Source organism: Macaca thibetana, chromosome 1, assembly GCF_024542745.1.
Source record: "Macaca thibetana thibetana isolate TM-01 chromosome 1, ASM2454274v1, whole genome shotgun sequence".
Taxonomy (NCBI): Eukaryota; Metazoa; Chordata; class Mammalia; order Primates; family Cercopithecidae; genus Macaca; species Macaca thibetana.
Genome location: NC_065578.1, coordinates 40,256,652 through 40,278,753, shown reverse-complemented (window position 1 = coordinate 40,278,753; position 22,102 = coordinate 40,256,652). Strand labels below are relative to the sequence as shown.

The following is a 22,102-nucleotide window of genomic DNA, read 5'->3' as shown; positions in this document are numbered from 1 at the left end:
AATTTTTATTTTAGATTCAGGGGGTACATGTGCAGGTTTGTTACAAGGGTATATTGCATGATGCTGAGGTTTAGGCTTCCATTGAATCCATCACCCAGATAGTGAACATAGTACCCAATAGGAAGTTTTCAGCACCCTCCCACCCCCACCCCCATTGTGGAGTCCCTAGTGTATGTTATTCTTACTTTTATATCCATGTGTACCTGATATTTAGCTCCCACTTATAAACGAGTACATGTGGTCCCAGAGTACCTTTAATATTAGCTTTTGCATGTAGAAGTTGAATGACCATGGGTACCTTAATCCTTAAGTTCCAAAGTTCAGCTTAAAAAAAAATCTACATGGGAACAGTAATGCCAGAATTGTTGGGTGCTTTAAGTCCAGTAATAAAAACACCTACCAGGAGCACAGTAGATGACTCTCACAAAACAAAATGTTGAGTGGAAGGAAGTGGACATAAAAGAGGCCATATGATGTAATTTCATTTAAATAACGTTCAAAACAGGCAAAACTAACCTATGGTGATAGAAGTCAAGACCATGGCTACTCTTGGGTGGAGGAGTAACTGGGAGGGGAGGGCACAGGGGATATATATTGAGGTGCTAGTAATGTGCTCTTTCTTGGTTTGGAGATACATTATAAAAACTCACTGAGCTGTTTTTTCTGAGACGGAGTCTCGCTCTGTCGCCCGGGCTGGAGTGCAGTGGCCGGATCTCAGCTCACTGCAAGCTCCGCCTCCCGGGTTTACGCCATTCTCCTGCCTCAGCCTCCCGAGTAGCTGGGATTACAGGCACCTGCCACCTCGCCTGGCGAGTTTTTTTTTTTTGTATTTTTTAGTAGCGACAGGATTTCACCGTGTTAGCCAGGATGGTCTCCATCTCCTGACCTCGTGATCCGCCTGTCCCGGCCTCCCAAAGTGCTGGGATTACAGGCTTGAGCCACTGCGCCCGGCCTCACTGAGCTTTTATACTTATGATTTATGCACTTTTGGGTAATAATGTTATAGTTTAATAAGAAGTTATTTTTAAAGTGCCTAATACATAGTTTATTCTCTTCTGCTATGATGGTTCTTTAGGTTAACAACATGAAAGTTTATTTTAACACAATGATCCTAGCCTCTTTTCCTTGTAATCTTTCCATTTCTTTGTTCTGTAATAGTCTCTTTTTCCTAATTCCAGTTTTATACCTTGGCATGTTTAATAAATATATACTGATGATAATCCCAGTTAGTATAGTTGGAGGAGCTTAGGTCAGTCAGTGCCTAACCTTGGGGTAGGCACTATTGCTTCCATTTTAAAGATGTAGAAATTGAGGTCCAGAGGTACTTAGTAACCTGTCCAAGTTTACATAGCTAGTGACAAAGTTGGTATTCAAGCCCAAAGCCCATCTGTACTGCATGCTATGTATAGATAGTAACATTATCCAGAGAAGGAATATGTTTATTAGAAGATAAACAGTTTGGAAACATGTTAACAGGAAGTCATAAAGAAAATTGATAGAGGACGACATTTAGGACTACCCAGGAAAAGGAATTCTGTGGCTCAAGATTGGATTTCTTGAAAGTCCCCATGAAGCTTTTTGTGTTCCTTTTGCAAGATGGCTGAATGAGGCTATCAAACACTGATGCACATCCACCTGTTGCCTTTTTTTAAAATTGTGGCAAAATATACACAACTTAAAGTTTACCATCTTAAGACATTAAGTACATTTATAATGTGTGTAGTTTTCACCATTATCCATCCCTAGAATTTTTTTTTATCATCCCAAACAGAAATTCTATACCCATTAAATATAACTCTCTTCTCTTCACCAGTTCCCTGGTAACCCTTATTCAACTTTCCATCTCTATAAATTTATGTATTATAGGTTCCTCATGTAAGTAGAATCGTACAGTAGTTGTCCTTCTGTATCTGACCAGTTTCACTTAGCATAGTGCCTTCAAGGTTCATCCATGTTGTCGCATTTATCAGAATTGCGTTCCTTTTTATGGCTGAATAATATTCTGTTGTATGTGTATACCATGTTTTGTTTATCCAATCATCTGTTGATGGACACTTAGATTGTTTCCCACTTTTGGCTATTGTGAATCATGCTTCTGTGAACATTGGTGTACAGGTGTCTGTTTGAATCCCTGCTTTCAATTCTTTTGGGTATATAACTAGGGATGGAATTGCTGGATCATGTGATAATTCCACATTTGACTTTTTGAAGAACTGCCAAACCGTTTTCCACAGCAGCCGTACCATTTTACATTCCCACCAGCAATGCTAACGGTTCCAATTTCCCCATATCCTCACCAACACTTGTTATTTTTCTTTTTTTCATAACAGCCATCCTAATAAGTGCGAAGTAGTATATCATTGTAGGTATTTTTGCATTTCTTTAATGATTATTGATGCTGAGCATCTTTTCATGTGGTTATTGGCCATCCGTATATCTTCTTTGGAGAATTGTCTTTTGCCCATTTTTGAATTGGGTTGTTCAAGTTTTTTGTTCTTGTTGTTGAATTATAGGAGTTCTGTGTATATTTTGGATATTGACAGACTACAAACATGATTTGCAAGTATTTTCTCTGATTCTGTGGGCTATCTTTTCACCCTCATGATAGTATCTTTTGATGCACAGAAGTTTTTCATTTTGGTGAAATCCAGTTTATCTGTTTTCTGTTTTGTTGCCTGTGTTTTATTTGTCATATCCTATAGTCATTGCCAAATCTAAAATGTTGAAGATTTTCCCCTATATTTTCTTCTAAGAGTTTTATAGTTTTAACTCTTATATGTATTTAAGTCTTTGGCACATTTTGAGTTAATTTTTTTTGTATATGGTATAAGGTAAGTATTCAGCTTCATTCTCCTGCATATGGATATTCAGTTTTCCCAGACTTGTTTGTTGAAGAGTGTCCTTTTCCCATTAAATGGTCTTGGGACTTTTATTGAAAATTTATTGACTATTTTTGAGCTCTCTGTTCTATTACATTGGTCTATTTATCCTTATGCCAATACTATACTATTTTGATTACTATAGCTTTGTAGTACGTTTTGGAATCAAAGTATAAGTTTTCTAACTTGGTTCTTTTTTTTAAGATTGTTTGAGCTATTTGAAATCCTTTAAGATTCTATGTGAATTTTAGGACAACTTTTTCTATTTGTGCAAAAATGCCATTTGGATTTTGATAGGGATTGCGTTGAATCTGTAGATTGCTTTGGATAGTATTGCCATCTTAACAATATTAGTCTTTCAGTTTATGAACACAGAGCAGAATATCTTTTCGTTTACTTACATCTTTAATTTGTTTCTGCAATATTTTGTAGTTTTCAGTGTACAAGTCTTTAGTCTTGGTTAAATTTATTCCTAAATATTTTATTCTTTTTGATACTATTTAAATGGAATTATTTTCTTAATTTTCTTTACACACTGTTCATTGCTAGTGTATAGAAAATGAACTAAACTTTGTGTGTGACTTTGTATCCTGCAGCTTTGCTGAATTCATTTATTAGCTCTTAACAGCTTTTTTGTGGAATGTTTAGGGTTTCCTACATATAAGATTATATCATCTGCAAACAGAGATCATTTCACTTCTTCCTTTCAAATCTGAATGCCTTTAATTCCTTTTTCTTGCCTAATTACTTTAGCTAGAACTTCCAGTGCTGTGTTTAATAGAAATGGTAAAAGTGGCTATCTTTGTCCTATTCCTAATCTTAGTAGGGGAAAAGCTTTCAGTCTTTCACCATTGAGTATAATATTAGCTGTGAGTTTTTTATATATGGCCTTTATTATGTTGAAGAAGTTCCCTTCTATTCTTAGTTTATTGAATATTTTCATTATAAAGCACATTAAATTTTAATTTTGTCAAATGCTTTCACTACATCGAGATTACCATGTGCCGTTGGTTTTTTTTTTTTTTTTTAACTTCATTCTATTTGTGGTATATTACACTGATTGATTTTCATGTGTTGAACCATCCTTATATTCTGGGAGTAAACCTCACTTGGTAATTGTGTATGCTTTTACTAATTGTGTATGCTCTTACTATGCTACTGAATTTTGTTTGCTAGTATTTTGTTGAGGATTTTTGCATTCTTAAGGGCTGTTTTTGAAATTAAAGTTTTATTGGAACACAGCCATGCCCATTCATTTCTGTATTATCTATGGCTACTTTCATGTTTCAACAGAGGCCACACGGCCTGCTAAGCTGCAAATATTTATTATCTGGCGTTTTTTTTTGTTTTGTTTTGTTTTGTTTTGTTTTGATGGAGTTTCACTCTTGTTGCCCAGGCTGGAGTGCAATGGCATGATCTCGGCTCACCACAACCTCCATCTCCCAGGTTCAAGTGATTCTCCTGCCTCAGCCTCCCTCGTAGATGGGATTACAGGCGTGCGCCACCAAGCCCAGCTAATTTTGTATTTTTAGTGGAGATGGGATTTCTCCATGTTGGTCAGGCTGGTCTTACACTTCCGACCTCAGGTGATCCACCCACCTTGGCCTCCCATAGTACTGGGATTATAGGCATGAGCCACCATGCCCAGCCTATCTGGCTCTTTATAGGAAAAGTTTGCCAACTTCTGAGTTAGGCAAATAACTCCTTACTCTGTTTCCGCACTGCCCAAGAAATCTGGTTCTCATTTGGATTCCTGTGTAGATGCACCTTTAAAGTTGAATGGCCCTGGTCACATACCAATAAATATTTTAGGCGGTTATATTCCTCACAGTAAATTAATAAATTAACATTCTAGTTTACCCATTATTGTTTATGACCTATAGCTGTATCCCCAAGAGTCTGTTCCATTTTTAACAGAATCAGGGTTCTGAACTCACAAAGCTGAGGAAAGTATCCTGGAAATTGGAAACTTAACCAAATTGCTGCCCTTGGGAAGCCTTGTCTGGGTATCCAGCCTTCTGGCTTCCTCTGATAAAATCTAATTTCACTGCATGTCTTCTTTGATCTACAGTAGTTCATATTTCTATTTTTTTCTATCTTTCACTTTTAGATTTCTACGTCGTACTAAGGAAGAATGATTTCCTATATGATATAGCCGAACTATGCAAAAATCAGATCCTTGAAAAGGTCAGAACCTGTATTTATACATAGTAGAAATAGAGAGTTATCCTCTATTTAGGCTATGTATGAATATATGTGTCACAAAAAACAGAGCAAATGAAAAAACTTACCCTTTCTTGACATTTTATTCTGCAATTTTTACAAATTATGTGTGTCTTTATTATCTGCAAACTACTCTACACATATTTATCTCATAAGTATGTGTACTGTTATTAATCCTGTTTTATAGAAACAGTAAAGGTGTAAGAGACTTACTCAAAATCGTGTAACTGATAGCTGTAAGATCAAGTCCCAGATCTTTTGCCTGTAAGTCTTAACCTTTCCACTACATCATAAGTTCGTAATCAGTATCAGAATTTAGTAGACATGTAAGTACGCAAGCTGTATGAACATTGGAAATAATGTATGTAAAAGTCTATGAAAAAGTGTTAAAATCCCTTTATGGATGTTAAGTATCATAAATAATTCAGATCTTGACCTTCAATATCTAACATATAATCTTTGAGATGATACCAGAGTCCTCAATATACAATATACCATTGGCTTAGTATGGCAAGCAAAATTCTTCACAAGGTGCCTCCTTTCTACTTTTCTAGCCTCAGCTCATTCAGTTTCTGTCATTGGTCCCTGTAGCTTACTTTGTCCCTTTTCATCTATAATAAATGGCTAGCATTGTCCAAACACATCGTCCATTTCCATTTCTGTATTCAATTCCACATAATTAGGAAGAATGCCTAAAATGCCTATTTGTCTTTCTTCTGATAATCCTAGCTCAACTTCATCTCCTCCATGAAGCTTTCCTCAACACTCCCCCACCTCTGGCAAAGTTAATCATTCCTTTCTGTTTTCCCAGAGCACTTTTTATAGCAAATCTCTGTATGGCAAAAATCATACGATGATTGTATATTTGAATTGCTATCGTTCCTACTAATCTGTGAGTTCTTTGTGAGCATGAACAGAGGCTTACACTTACTTGTCTTTGTGTCTTTAATATGTTACTACTAGGCTTAGATTTTGTTACTCAGCTCAGATACATTTTGTTTAATGAATGAAATAAAGGTTGCAGTTCTTTCCTTATAAGGATCTGTATGTACAGATATATAAGTGGGAAACTGACCACACAAAAATACCTAGAAACACATAAATATATGTAAAACGATATAGTGTATGCTTGAGGTAGAATACTGGAATGATCAGAGCCAGGTTGAGTTATTTAGGGAAGGATTCCTCTAGGTTAGTAGTTAGCAATCTATGGCCCACAGGCCAAATCCTTCTGCCACCAGTGTTTTGTAAATAGAGTTTTACTGGAACATAGCCATGTTCATTTGTTAGTGTATTATATGTCTGCCTTAATGCTATGATAACAGAATTGAGCAGTTGCAACAGAGACCATATGTCCTGTAAAACTGAAAATATTTGCCATCTGGCCCTTTACAGAAAAAGTTTGCCAACCCCTGGTCTAGGAATGGGCTTTTAATATGAAAAGAAGAGGAATGTGAATTGGTGAAGCATGAGTGTGCATCATAATTCAGTGAAAACCAGCCATAGTAGTAGGTATGCTGGGTAAGAAAGCTCCACTCCAATCCAGTTTGTCAGAGAGACCTATGCTGAAGAGATTAAATGTCAAGAATGTTTGGATTGAGAAAGAGGGAACACAAATCTAATGGAAAGAAATTTTGAAGTAAACACTCCGGGACTGCAGCAAAATAGTTTCCTAAATAGTAGCAAAGGATGATGATGAAGGAGAAGGAAGCAGCAACATAAATTAACATTGACTGAGTGTTTACTATGTGCCAGGTACTGTTCTAAGTGGTGTGTCTGTGTGTGTGTGTCCTATTTAATCCTCTCAACAACTAAATGAGATAATTGCTATTATCATCTTTATTTTGCTGCAGAGGAAACTCAGGCACAGGAGGTTAAGCTAACTTGGTCAAGTTAATACAACTGGTAAGTGATAGAACCAAATCTGAACCCAGGCTGTCGGGCTGCAGAGTCTTCATAATAGAGAAGGGGAAATCTGGAGATATTTGGTAAAAATACCCTTAAGCTTGGAGTAAGGTACTTAGTCCAAGTAATTGGGAAATGTGCTATCCCAACATGGTAAACAAATGAACAGACAATAAAAGAGTAATGATGGAAGGCAGGGTGTGCAATTCGAAGAGTGTACTATGAATTAGGCAGAATGGGCAGGGCAAGGAAACAGATACTTAAGACATGTTATATAGTCATACAGTAAGATACGTTGTATAGTCAGTCATTGCGTTTAACCTTGATGAGACCAGAAAGCAATTAACTTCTCCTTGCACACATGAAAGCTGTCCTAAAATACTTGAAGAGCTGGTATATCCAATTGAGATATAGATTAGCAGTGACTTTCAAGGAGGTAAGGGACATTCAACCTCCCCACAAAAATATACACACCTTAGAACCCCAAGAATATTATAATTGGTGAAGGTGTCAAGTCATAACACACACCATTCTCTCTCATTCTGTCTCCCTAAGAGAACTGGTTCCTGTCCAAGCCTGTATGACTGTTATGGTAAATATTTACCTCTTTGGACCATTTTTTAAAAAAAATACATATATATTGTATGTATGTTAAAGTAATACATATGCACTATGAAAATTTTGCCAGTAGAAGTATACCAAATGAAAACATTGGCTAGAGATGGTAGGATTGGAGATGGAAGGAGGAGGAGACATTAAACTAAATGACTTTCAACATTTCTTCCAAATCTATAGTTCTATGTTTATACCAGCAGAGTGGTTACCAAGCACAAAGGAAAAGACCGCAATGTGACTTTGACATGGTTGGCTTGAACAGAGGACAAAATGGTACAGGAGACAATCCAATATATGAAATCTAAATTTATAGAGCAGATTACTTTGCAGTGAACATTGAACTTATTTTTATAAAGATTGCTTTTAACTAGCCATTTTGGTATGTCCAAATATACTTAATTTTAATAAAAAATTTCATTTACACTTGTCAGTACTATATTTACTGTGTAAAATAAAGCAGGCACACATTGTTCATTATTTCAAAGAAGGAAGAGATTTCAGCCAAGTTCTTTCATGTTGTAGTAGCTACAGTGGAAATAATTGAGCTGGGCCTTGCCCATAAACCTGCAATATGATAGAACTTAAAAGGCGGCCAGGCACGGTGACTCACACCTGTAATCGCAGCACTTTGGGAGGCCAAGGTAAGAGGATTACTTGAGGCCAGGAATTCAAGACCAGCCTGGGTAACATAGTGAGACTTCGTCTGTACAAAAAATAAAAAAGTTAGCCAGGCGCATTGATGCACACTGGTAATCCTAGCCACGCAGGAAGCTGAGGTAGGAGGATTGCGTGAGTCCAGGAGTTTGAGGCTGCAGTGAGCTATGATCATTCCACTGTACTCCAGCCTGAGCAACAGGGTGAGACCTGTCTCTTAAAAAGTAACTAACTTAAAAGATACCTTAAGTATGTAAGTTATGTGAAGTGCCTACCACAGTGCCAGTAAATGGTAGATGAAGACACAGAAGAGAAAAAAGATGATGGTGGTGATGATACTATTGTTATGTCTTCTGTCCCCATATCACACTTATGTAAGGCTTCAGAGAGAAAGTTGGTATTGTATATATTTATATCCACACGTACATACACGCACACACATACTGTCCATGCTGCAAAACCTAAACTTGTACAGTGTTGTTTATAATAATGAAATCAGGACGCAGATTTGGAGTCTTAGATTTGGAAGGAACTTTAAAGATTACCCAGTCCAGCCTCCCTCTTCCTCCTGATGATTTAATATCTTCACCAATAGGTTATTTTACCTCTGCTTTCACATCCTTAGTGATGGCAAATTCATGCCTTTCCTTCCCGGAGAGCTTATCCCACTTTTGGATACAGAGCTCTGACTGGCAGAAAGTTCTTCCTAATAATGTGCTAAAGCTTATCTACCTATAGCTTCCACCCACTAGTTCTAACTCTCTCCCTTGGGGTAATATTGAACAAGTAGAGCACATCTCATCTCTCTCTTACATGAAATCCCTCCAGATATTTGCAAACAGTTCTCATGTTTCCCCTGAGTCTTTCCTTCTAGTTAACCTTCCCTAGTTTCTTAAATTTTCACTCTCCTTGTTGCTTTCCTTTAAATGAGATTGTGCATCTGTATCTCATTCAAAATACAGGACCTAGATTTAAACATAAAATCCTACTTCTGATGTGTTTGGACTGGCAGGAGTGGAACATCCGGGACTGTCATTGTCCTTATTCCAAATATTGACTGAAATAATGATGATGCTGTTGCATTATTTAATGACATCAGATCCGTATATGTCTGCTAGCAACTATGATTTGGCACTATAGGAACCACTGAACTTCTCTGTTCAAGAAGCATGAGCCCGAAGCATTCCAAAAAGCATTAGCTTCTCTTATGCTCTGCCTCACACCTCTGCAAGCTTCTGGAAAGGGTAAACATTATACATAGTTAAAGAATACTAGGACTGCCTGTAGGACAAAGGAAGTCATGGCATTTTCATTAGCCACTTATTGGTAGCTGGATTACTTGTTAAAGGAAGTACTGGTGTTCTCATGGGTTCTTCTCTGCATACACAAAGATGTATAGTTACTACAAAGTAAGGGAAGAGGGGGGAACACCAAAGAGATATGCTCCCTCTTCTTTGTTCATCTCTGCTACATGGAGGAGACAGGATTTATTGCTTTCTTTGAGAAAGAGATTGGCCAGTTTCCTTCCTCCCCCTTCTTCTGGTGGATCATTCCAGAAGAATATTACATCTCATCATACTTATCTCCTAATAAAGTAAAAGTAAATGAAGGAGAGCTGGGGGCAGAGAATCGGCTGAGATGTGCTAGGAATACTTGGCTGGGCACAGTGGCTCATGCCTTGTAATCCCAGCACTTTGGGAGGCCGAGACGGGTAGATCACCTGAGGTCAGGAGTTCGAGATCAGCCTGGCCAACATGACGAAACCCTGTCTCTACTAAAAATACAAAAAATTAGCCAGGCTTGGTGGCAGGCACCTGTAATCCCAGCTACTTGGGAGGCTGAGGTTCACTGGAACCCGCGAGGCAGAGGTTGCAGTGAGCCGAGATTGCGCCACTGTACTCCAGCCTGAGCAACAAGAGTGAAACTCTGTCTCAAAACAAAACAGCAACAACAAAAAAACTTGTTAATCAGAGAGTGGCTGATCAATGGCGCATGCCAGGCGAGTCCCCTGTCTGGTGCATCCCAGACGAATTCCCTGTGTCCTGCCTGCCTGTAGCTTGTCCTTCATTACCTCAGTGAGCAGATGTTCTGCTCACAGCTTTTCCATTTTAATTTCTGTGCATATTGGCATAGTATTATGATTTATCTAAAACTGAGAGTTCTGTCTTTTTGAGTTTTCAGAAGTACATTTGATGCATCTTTTTTTCTGTTTTCCAGTTTCCATTTCTAGGGGAAATATTCCTCCCTTCCTGTTCTTTGAAATACTTAACACGTATCTGGCATGTAGTAAACACTTAAAATGATAGTTATATATTAATAATTTGACTGTTGTTAATATACAAGTGATAATTTGTAACTAAGTTTTTAATTATATCTTAATATATGAAGAATTTTTTTCTACTTTTCCTTGCTTCAAGGGGTGGCCTGTTGTGATTGTTTTATTACATTTTGAAAGGATACTGCCATAGCCTTATGGATTTTTCTACTACCTATTATACTTCTTTCAATGACTTCCAGAAATACGGAGTCATTACATTCTCCAGATCTGCACTATGCAATGAGTAGCCACTACCATGTTTGTCTAATTAAATTTAAATTTAATAAAAATTAAATACAATAAAAAATGCACTCCATTGTACTAGCTACATTTCAAGTCCTAAATAGCCACATGTGGCTAGTGGCTCCCCATTGGACAACAGGAATATTGAACATTTCCATCATTGCCTTAAATTTTGAGAGGCTGAGGCTGGCAGATCCTTGAGGTCAGGAGTTTGAGACCAGCCTGGGCAACATGGCGAAACCCCATCTCTACTAAAAATACAAAAATTAACCAAGCATGGCGGCACATGCCTATAATCCCAGGTACTCTGGAGGCACTGCTTTGGATATTAGTAGTCTGCGTTCTTGTGCTCTTTTCTCAGAAATTGAAGTGGATATATTTTCTAGGGTATTCCTAAGACTAATCTCTTAATGCTTCAGGGTTCTAAACATGCATTTTGAGGATTCACGTTACTGTTCTTATTCCAACCCCTTAGTGCCATTACTATCTTTTGGAATAAATACAAGAACTTTCACATCCTCCAAGAAGATTATTTTATTTTGTTTATTTTGTTTATTTATTTATTTTGAGACGGAGTCTTGCTTTGTCGCCCAGGCTGGAGTGCAGTGGCGCAATCTCAGCTCACTACAAGCTCCGCCTCCCGGGTTCACGCCATTCTTCTGCCTCAGCCTCTCGAGTAGCTGGGACTACAGGTGCCCACCACCATGCCTGGCTAATTTTTTTTTTTGTATTTTTAGTAGAGAGGGAGTTTCACCACGTTAGCCAAGATGGTCTCGATTTCCTGACCTTGTGATCCGCCTGCCTCGGCCTCCCAAAGTGCTGGGATTACAGGTGTGAGCCACCACGCCTGGCCCTATTTTTATTTATTTACTTATTTTGAGACAGTGTTTCTCGCTGTTGCTGAGGCTGGAGTGCAGTGGTATGATCATAGCTCACTGCAGCCTTGACCTCCCAAGCTCAGGTGATCCTCCTGCCTTAACCTCCCAAGTAGCTGGAACTGTAGGTACACACACCACCATGCCTGGCTAATTTTTATATTTTTTTGTAGAGACGGGGTTTTACCATATTTCTGAGTCTCAAACTCATAGGCTCAAACAGTTCTCCTGCCTCAGCCTCCCAAAGTGCTGGAATTACAGACGTGAGCCACCATGCCCAGCCTTACCATAAATTTTAAAGGTCCCAGCCAACAATAAGAGAAAACAAAGGAAGAAGTGGCAAAGTAGAAGTAATTCTAGCAGATATTCCATAGAGTCGTCAGTCAAATTGCGAACACAGAATCCTTGGGTGCTAACTAGTAACAGGTGGTTGTAATGTTCCTTTTGTAAGTACGTTGTATTATTCGAGATCTGACTTTTCCTTGTGAGAAAGGTATTAAACAGCAGTTTTTTCTTTAATAATCCTTGGTATCCACATTGCACACTTTTTATTTTTATGTTTTTTTCTTTTGAGACAGGATCTCTATTGCCCAGGCTGGAGTGCAGTGGCGGGATCACAGCTTACTGCAGCCTCCTGGGCTCAACTCAGTCCTCCTACTTCTGTCTCCTGAGTAGCTGGGGCCACAGGCATGTACCCCATGCCCAGCTAAATTTTAAAAATTTTTTGTAGAGATGGGGTCTCACTGTGTTGCCCAGGCTGGTCTCAAACTCCTGAGTTCAGGCAATCCCCCCCACTTCAGCCTCCTAAAATACTGGGATTACAGGTGATCCTCCTGCCTTAACCTCCTTACAGGTATGAGCCACCACACCCAGCCGTTAAGCACTTTCAAAGCCATTTTTTGTTTGTTATTTACAGCAGCCCAGTGAAGCAGGTAGCATTGGGATTATTGTTCCTATTTGACTAATAAGAAAACTGAGATTCAGTTAAGTTACTGGCCTAAAGTCTTTTTTTTTTTTTTTTTTTTTTGACAAAGTCTCACTCTGTCGCCCAGGCTGGAGTGCAGTGGCATGATCTCTGCTCACTGCAACCTCTGCCTCCCGGGTTCAAGTGATTCTCATGCTTCAGCCTCCCGGGTAGCTGGGATTACAAGCATGTGCCACCATGCTTGGCTAATTTTTGTGTTTTTAGTAGAGATGGGGTTTCGCCATGTTGGCCAGGCTGGTCTTGAACCCCTGACCTCAAGGATCTGCCAGGCTCAGCCTCTCAAAGTGCTGGGACTACGGACGTGAGCCACCGTGTCCAGCCAAGTTACCTGCCTAACACTTAAAGGGAAAATAAACATTAAGGCAAGATAGAGTTGAGATTCAAATCAGGGTAAAATTTTAACGTCAAATTCAGTATGTTTTGTTTTGTTTTTACTTTGTTTTTGTTCTACTTTACTACCACTCTGACTGTAATAAAGAAAAGAGTGAAAGTTCTTTAGGGGAACTGAGGTACTCCCAAAGAATTGCTACAGTCCCATTTGTCCTGTGACCATGTGCTTGGGGTGCCATAACAGAATACCACAGACTGAGTGGCTTAAACAATAGAAATTTATATCCTCAAACTTCTGGGGGCTGGAAGTTCAGTGTCAAGATGCTGGCAGGAGAGGCTAGAGATGAGGTCTCTCTCCTTAGCTTACAGATGACACCTTCTTTCTGAGTCCTCATGTGGCATTTTTTTCTGTGTGGGAGAAAGAGATATCTCATGTCTCATCCTTTTGTTTTAAAGGAACCAATTATATCAGATTAGGGCCTCACCTGTATGACTTTATTTAACCTTAATTACCTCCTTAAATGCCCTGTCTCCAAATGTAGTCACATTGGGGGGTAGGGCTTTGACGTATGAATTTGGGGGAGACACAGTTCAGCGCATAACACAATGTTAATAGGTTTTTAGTGGCTTTTGATATTCTGGCTTAGCCTGGTTAGCTGGAAACTAAATTTAATATTTGCATGGGACCAAATGTAGCAAATATCTGTATTCTTTATTTCTGTGAATATAGAAGCTTAGCTAAATTCAACCTGTGGTACTTGCTGTAACGTACTTTGCAACTCCAGGATATTCTAATAGCAAAAAAATCTGTATCTAAATTTTCTACTTTTCTTATAATGTAGCCTAATTTGTTAATAATTAGAGATCTCAGTACTTTACAGGTAATAAATGTTCCTCTCCTTCCTCCCCACCCACCTTTTTTACAGATGGAGAAATTAGCATACAGAGAAACTGACTTGTCAGATGTCAGAGCAAGGTATTGGTGGATCCAGGGATAAATCCCAAACTTCTTAACTCCTAGACCGGTTTTTAGTCCATTGACTATGCAGCCTAATGGTAAGTATCTTTTTACCTTATCCTGGAAGTAAGAGGGATTAAGAGACCTAGCAAGGACTGGCTTTAAGGAATTCCTCACTACTAATTAGACTACTCGTTATCCTTTTCTTTATAGCCATGATGTCATTTTTGTCATTGGCATGAATTTTCCAGATTGGGAGAGGAGGTTTGAAGTTTTGCTTTTCAAATAGTTAAAAATATTTCTTGGTGGCTCATGCCTGTAATCCCAACACTTTGGGAGGCCAAGGTGGGCGGATCACCTGAGGTCGGGAGTTCGAGACCAGCCTGACCAACATGGAGAAACCCCATCTCTACTAAAAATACAAAACTGGCGGGCATGGTGGCACATGCCTGTAATCCCAGCTACTTGGGAGGCTGAGGCAGAATTGCTTGAACCCACGTGGCAGAGGTTGCTGTGAGCTGAGATCTCACTGTTGTACTCCAGCCTGGGCAGCAAGAGCAAAACGCCATCTCAAAAAAAAAAAAAAAAAAAAAAATCTGTAACAGTTTGGCTACATGATAAATAATTATTAAGAAAGGAAACTATTATTTAATGAATTTGTTCGCTGTGGCAACAGAAATACAATGCAAGCCACTTATGTAGTTTAAAGTTTTCTAGTAGCCACATTTAGAAAGGTAAAAAGAAGAAGGGGCATGGGGGCTCTCACCTGTAATCCCAGCACTTTGGGAGGCCAAGGTGGGCCAATTGCTTGAGCCCAGGAATTGGAGACCAGCCTGGGCAACATAGCGAAACCCCATTGCTGCAAAGAATACAGAAGCGTAGCCAGTCATGGTGGTGTGAGCCTGTAGTTCCAGCTACTAGGGAGGTCATAACACTTTATCACACTTAGGTAACTCTCTGTCTTCTAGACTAAGAGAGGGTGCCTTGTTGTTTTTTTAATCCTTATTACCTAACACAGGGCTGGAACTTAGATAGTCAGTGAATTTTTCGTTTGAAGCATGGATGAATGCAGTTTCAGTATGGAAATATCAAAAATTTTAAGAGTGTTATTTTGAAAATAGTAAGTTGGAAATGGAATTTAAATATCAAATTGTACAAGATTTAATAGGAAGCTACCCTCTTTAAACCTATAATATTACGTTCATTGATTCATTTTATTGACCTAGATATGTGAGATAGTAAGGAACATAAGACATAATCTTTACTAGCAAATAGTTCATAATTAAGATACACATGTGATCAAACACAAATACACACACATAAAATATAGATAGTTGCTACTATAATATCTCAGCTCCTGTAATATTGTTTGATGCTTAGTGAAACAGAATTTCAAGGTCGAATAGGGTCTTAGGAGTTTATCTAGTTATCTCCCTTTATAACCTGTGAATTTTTCTCTCAGCTTGGAAAAGTTTCAGCATCTTTGGTGATAAGTGGTCATTCAGCTTTTCTGCTTGTACATTTTAGTGTATAACCAGTCCTCTACCGGACAATTCTCATTGTCAGAAAGTCTCTCTCTGACATCTGCTTCCCTGTAGTGAATGCTTTGTCGAATGCCTCCAATCAAAAGACTACATTTTGTGAAATCCCTGGTGAGCATTCTAGTAGCAGGTAAACTAGAACAGGGGTTTTCTATCTGATTTGTTTAGTGATATATCTCCAGTGCCTAGAATAATGACTGGCAAACAGTGGTAATAAATGTTTGTTGAATGAATTAATCTAAACATAAGCAGGATTTAGAGCATTATTTCAATTCAGTTTTTTAATTGTCAGATTTACACCCTTTGTGGACTATTACATATCTTTCATTGCTGTTTCCTGATCGGTTCTTTGCCTCTATGGCACAGTTTAACTTATTGAGCCCTAAATTTGTCATCTGTAAGAAGATATTAATAGTACCTGAGGTGGAATATATGAAAATACCTGGCACTGGGCCTGGTATATATAGTAATGGTAAGTATTAGTTGAATCTGAAATGGAATCAGTGCAGCAACCTCTGAACCTCCCCTGACCCTGACATCCCAGGAATGCAAGTTTATTTTTTAAAATTAATTAATTTCAAGAAGTATGCATTAACACAGAATATACCATTTTAATAATATTAGTGTACAGTGACACTGAAGACATTCACATTGTTGTGCACCCATCACCATCATCAGTCTCTAGAACTTTTTTCATTTTGCAGAACTGCAACTGTACCCATTAAAAATGGTAAGTTCATTTTTAATATTAGCTTAGGTAAAGCATGACTGAAATGGTAAATCTGTAGTAGAAAAAATAATACATTCTAAAACTAAATATAAATTACATACTATCTGTAGTTTTAAGTTACCTGTTTTCAGTTATTGTTTATTAACTTGAATAATTGATATCTTACCATCTGGCTTCTAGGTATCATCCTCTATGTCACAATTGTTTTGATGAGAGTGTGCATTGAAATATTGACTTTTTAATATGGATAATTTTTCTCTCATTGCATAACGTTCTGCATGTAGTAAAAAGACAAGTTTTTTTTTGTTTTTTTTGTTTTTTTTTTTCTGCTTGCTGTGTGCCGAACTCTAGGAATACTGACTGGCTTAAGATTATTTAGCTCTGACACTCTGACAGGCATAAATGTAGGAGGTGGCACTACTACTTTGTTTAGGGCTGTCACCAGAAAGCTGTTACAAAATAATATTTGTCCTGGACTGTGAGGAACAAATAGGAATTTCCCAAATAGAGAAAAGGGGAAGGTCCAGAGGTATGAAAGAGTATGAGTTTGGATGCAGTTTACAGTTGTATGAGCTTGGAAAGAATATATGTCTGGATACAGTTTAGGGATTGATCCTTGAAGACTTTTAAATGGGCTAGTGACATGTTTTATCTGATTTGTATTTTAGAAAAATAATACTGATGTATGATTGGAAAGCAGTGAGAACAGACAAAGGAATTAAATAACTGTTTTTATTGATCAATGTGAGAGATAATGAAATCCTAAATTCTGAATAGGGGCAGGGGAGATTAAAGAGAAGAGATGGTTATTTTAGAGGTACAACTGACAGAATTGGATAACCAGTTGGATTTGGAGGGCAAGAGGGATTACAGGTTTCTGATTTGTTGTGTTAACTGGGATAGGGACTGCCAGAGAAGAAAGATAGAAACTGATTATTAAATAGTACCTGTGTACTATAATATACTCTGAAACATGGCCATTATTCTTAGAACACTTTGAAAACATGATAGGTGACTAGCTCCTTTTTTAATGTGTAGAATTCTGTCAGGTGCTGTATTCTCTTTATTTTGGGACAGTTGCCTGACTGAGGGACAGTTACCTGATTCACTGAGTAGTTTATGGCAGTAATTAAAAATTACACATTTTGTAATGCATTTGTTTCTTTTTCTTGAGTACTGCTTTCCATGTTTCAGTAGTTTGTACCAAGAGTCTATTTCTTCCTAGAAGCTAGAAGTTCCTTTTTCATTGTTCTTTTTTTTTTTTTTTTTGAGACAGAGTCTTGCTCTGTTTCCCAGACTGGAGTGCAGTGACATAATCCTGGCTCACTGCAGCCTGGACTTCCTGGGCTCAAGCAATCCTGCCATCGCAGCCTCTTAAGTAGCTGAAACCACAGGTTCCACGCCCAGCTAATTTTTTAATTTTTTTGTAGGGACGGGGTCTCACTATGTTGCTGAGGCTGGTCTCGAACTCCTGGGCTCAGTGAATCCTCCTGCCTTGCCTCCCAAAGTGCCGGGATAGCAGGCATGGGCCACTGAACTTTTTGAACCATTTGATGCCTTTCTGCCCTTAACTATTTGTTATTTTGTTCATTTTGCTGCATAACTGAATATGGATTTTGTTTTCTTTACTGGAATACTTCCTCTTTTCTTTCTTTTTCTCTTTTTTTTTTTTTTTTTGAGACAAGTCTTGCTCTGTTGCCCAAGCTAGACTAATTTTTTTAAATTGCATTGGTTACTTTTGAATACTGTTTTACTGATGATCTTTCAACCTGGTTTCTATTTGTTGTGGCTTCCTTTAATCAATTTTGTGTATACTGGTAGCTCATCTTTACTTAAGCAATATAGTACTAAAAACTTGTATGTAAATGGAATATATATTGTATGTTTAATTTTTAAGAATATATGTTTTCTAATTATGAAAAATTTTAAACATAAATTTAATCATGATCCCCTAATATATTTTTCAGTAATTTTAAAGCCTAATCTAGTTTTTAATCTTTACTAATGATTCAGAGGAAAACAGGCATAGCAGGCTACTAGAAAGACAGGGGATGTAAAAACCAGGAGAGAAGGCAAACAACTGGCCAATGTTGCTGGAATGTAGTAGAAAAGGGAGAAGTCATAACAGATAAGATTAGAGAGGTGGCAGGAATCAAATCCTGCATGGCTTTGTAAAGCACCCTTAACTGAGTATGAAGCTATTGGAGGTCCTTCAGAAGAGAAATGACCTTATCTGTTTTATGTTTTAAAATACTCATTTTGACCTAGTAGTTGGGTTCTCCCCCAAAACAGAAACAATGGGAGCTGGGTAGGTAGGTAGAGAGAGATTTATTGTGGGAATTGGCTCACAGGATTATAGAGGCTGAGAAATCCCATGATATACTATGTGTAAGCTGGTGCCATTAGTCTGAGTCCAAAGACCTAAGAATCAGGGAGCTGATGGTGTAACTCTGCCTTCAGTGCCAAAGACCTGAAAACCAGTGGGGAAGGCAGAGGGGGCTGTTGTAAGTCTTGGGATCTGAGGCTCAAGAACTAGGAGCTCCATTGTCTAAGGGCAGGATAAGATGGATATCCTAGCTCACAAAACGAGAGAATTCACTCTTCCTTCACCTTTTTGTGCTATTTGGACCCTCAGTGGATTGGATAATGCCCACACACATTGGTGAGAGCAATATTCTTTACTCAGTCTACTGATTCAAATGTTAATCTCTTCAAGAAATACAACCACAGATACACTCAGAAATAATATTTACCAGCTATCTGGGCATTCCTTAGCCCAGTTAAATTGACAAATAAAGTTAACCATCACAAGTACTCCTTTCAACTCAGCACCCATATGTATTTCCTTAAAGCCATATTTGATCTCCAAATGAAGATAGTAACAGGGTCATTATTCTACCTAACATAAACAGCTATCTTGCATACAACCGAAAACACACTAACCCCCTCCCCAGGAAAGTGAAGTTCTTCAGTGACGTTTACTCTTCTCCTGATAGTCTGTAACTTAAATATTATGATGTAAAATTAAAAACACTTAAATATTGATATAAAGTCAATACAAGTTTTGTTACATGATAAGAAAAGATAGGAAAGAACGCAAAGATATTTGCTTAATATGTGTATATATACAAACAAACATTCATAATGAAATAAGGAGGAAATACTCAGAACAATTATAGTTGTTTCTGTACTGGTCACATGGTTATTGCTGGTATTTATAACTTACCTATTCTGTATTTTTTTTTATTTTTATTTTTTTATTTTTGCCTTCTGCAAGAACCTCATGATTCTTTACCCAGCAGGGTGACCCAAAGGTTTGGCCCATTTGTAGTTCTGCCTGGATTGCGTTTTTGTAGTTATCCATTGGCCTTAATCACAGAGTGGAGTAATACTGAGAAACACCCTAAGGTATCTCCTGTATTCTAGACATACTCTTCAGTTCTTCCATTGTGGAGTAGTAGTTCAGTTTCTCCTTGATAGTCCGGATGAATCACCTCAGGCAACAACACCGCAACTCCCTCTTTACCTGTTGACTCAGAGGCGTGAGGAACCCAGAGTAGCTAGGTGGCAGTCTTAAAAAAAAAAAAAAAAATTGGAGATTTTTTGGTTTTGTCTTTTATTATTTTTAAACTGAAACATAATTGTACATATTTATTGGGTACAGTGTGATATTTCAATACATGTACATAATGTGTAATGATTGAATCGGTAATTAGCATATCAATCGCTTCAAACATTTATCATTTATTTGTGTTGGGAGCATTCAGAAATACGCTCTTTTTGCTGTTTGAAAATACACAATAAGTTCTAATTATAGTCACCTATAGTGCTGTAGAACACTATAACTTACTTCTTTTATTTAGCTGTACTTTTATATTTGTCCCCCTACCTCCCCTTTTTTCCCTTTAGTAACCACTATTCTGTCTACTATGAGGTCTACTTTTGTAGCTTCCACATATGACTGAAAACATGTGGTATTTCTCTTTCTGTGCCTGGCTTATTTCCTTAACCTGGTGTTCTACAAGCTAATCCATGCTGCCACAAATGACAGAATTTCATTCTTTTTATGGCTAAATAGTATCCCATTGTTTGTATATACCATATTTTCTTTATTTATCTAATGATGGACACTTTGGTTGATCCCTTATCTTGACTATTATGAATAGTGCTGCAATAAACATGGGAGTGCAGATAACTTTTTGACATACTGATTTCCTTCCCTATGGATATATACCCAGTATTGGAATTGCTGGATCACATGGTAGTATTCTTTTTAGATTTTTGAGGAACCTTCATCCTGTTTTCCGTAGTAGCTGTACTAATTTACTATACCACCAACAGTGAATAAGAATTCCCCTTTCTCCACAGTTTTGTCAGCATTTATTTTTGTCTTTTTAGTAGTAGCCACTGTAACTAGGGTAAAATGATATCTCATTGTGGTTTTGATTTGCATTTCCCTGATGATTAGTGATGCTGAGCATTTTTTCATATACCTGTTAGCCATTTCTGTGTCTTCTTTTGAGAGATATCTATTCAGCTCATTTGTTTATTTTTAAATCAGATTATTTGTTGTTTTGTGTTTTGGGGGGAGTTTTTTGGTTTTTGCTGTCGTTTGAGCTCCCTGCATATTCTAGATATTAATCCCTTGTTGGATGAATAGTTTACATATATTTCTCCGATTCTGCACTCTTTTCCCTCTGTTGATTGTTTCCTTTGCTGTGCAGAAGCTTTTTAGTTTGATATAATCTCATGATGTCTAATTGTGTAATTTTGCTTTTGTTGCCTTTGCTTTTGAGGTCTTCTCTATAAAATGTTTGCCCAAATCAATGTCTTGAAGCATTTCTCCTGTGTTTTTTTTTCTAGTAGTTTTATAGTTTCAGGCCTTCATTTAAGTCTTGATCTGTTTTTAATTGATTTTTGTACATGGTGAGAGGTCTAGTTTTATTTTTATGTACAGGGGTCTAGTTTAATTTTTCTGCATATGGATATCCTGTTTTCCCAGTGGAGAAAACTTTATTTCCCAGTGGAGAAAAACTTTATTTATTAAGGAGACTGTCCCTTCCCCAGTGAATGTTCTTGATGCCTTTCTCAAAAATCAGTTGGCTGTAAATACATGGATTTATTTCTGGGTTCTCTATTCTGGGTTCCATTGGTATATATGTGTGTTCTTATGCCAGTACCATGGTGTTTTGTTTACCATGTCTTTGTTATATATTTTGAAATCCAGTAGTGTGATGCCTCCAGCTTTGTTCTTTTTTGCTCAGGTTTGCTTTGGCTATTTGGAAACTTTTATGGTTCCATACAAATTTTAGAATTTTTTTCTATTTTTGTGAAGAATATCATTGGTATTTTGATAGGGATTGCATTGAATCTATAGACGACTTTTGGTAGTATGGTTATTTTAACAATATTAAGCCTTCCAATCCATGAACATGAGATATCTTTCTATTTGTTTGTGTCCTCTTCCATTTCTTTCATCAGTGTTCTGTGGTTTCCCTTGTAGAGATCTTTTACCTCCTTGGATAAATTTATTCGTAGGTTTTTTTTTTTTTAAATAGCTATTGTAAATGAGATTGCTTTCTTGATTTGTTTTGTTGTTGTTGTTGTTTTTACTAATTCATTGTTGGTTCAGTGCCACTGATTTTTATATGTTGATTTTGTGTCCTGCAGCTTTCCTGAATTTGTTTATCAGTTCTAAGAATTTTTTGGTAGAGCTTTTTTTTTTTTTTTTTTTTTTTTTTTTTTTTTTTTTTTTTTTTTTGATGGAGTCTTGCTCTATTGCCCAGGCTGGAGTGCAGTGGTATGAACATGGCTCACTGCAGCCTTAACCTCTCAATAGATCCTCCC

The 22,102-nt window shown here is 37.6% G+C and overlaps 1 protein-coding gene across 5 annotated transcripts in view; it reads left to right on the top strand.

The window, feature by feature from the left end:
- Positions 1–22,102, top strand: part of SCMH1 (Scm polycomb group protein homolog 1) — a 221,711-nt gene that overhangs the window by 38,422 nt on the left and 161,187 nt on the right. For 4 of the 5 annotated variants that reach the window (XM_050798501.1, XM_050798428.1, XM_050798387.1 and 1 more), the window contains exon 2: positions 13,953–14,082. In XM_050798501.1, the coding sequence (XP_050654458.1) occupies positions 14,070–14,082 (13 nt within the window). In that variant the 5' untranslated portion in view covers positions 13,953–14,069. Of the gene's footprint in view, positions 1–3,936; positions 5,067–13,952; positions 14,083–22,102 lie in introns of those variants that run through there. The other variant, XM_050798397.1, reaches the window with a different exon arrangement.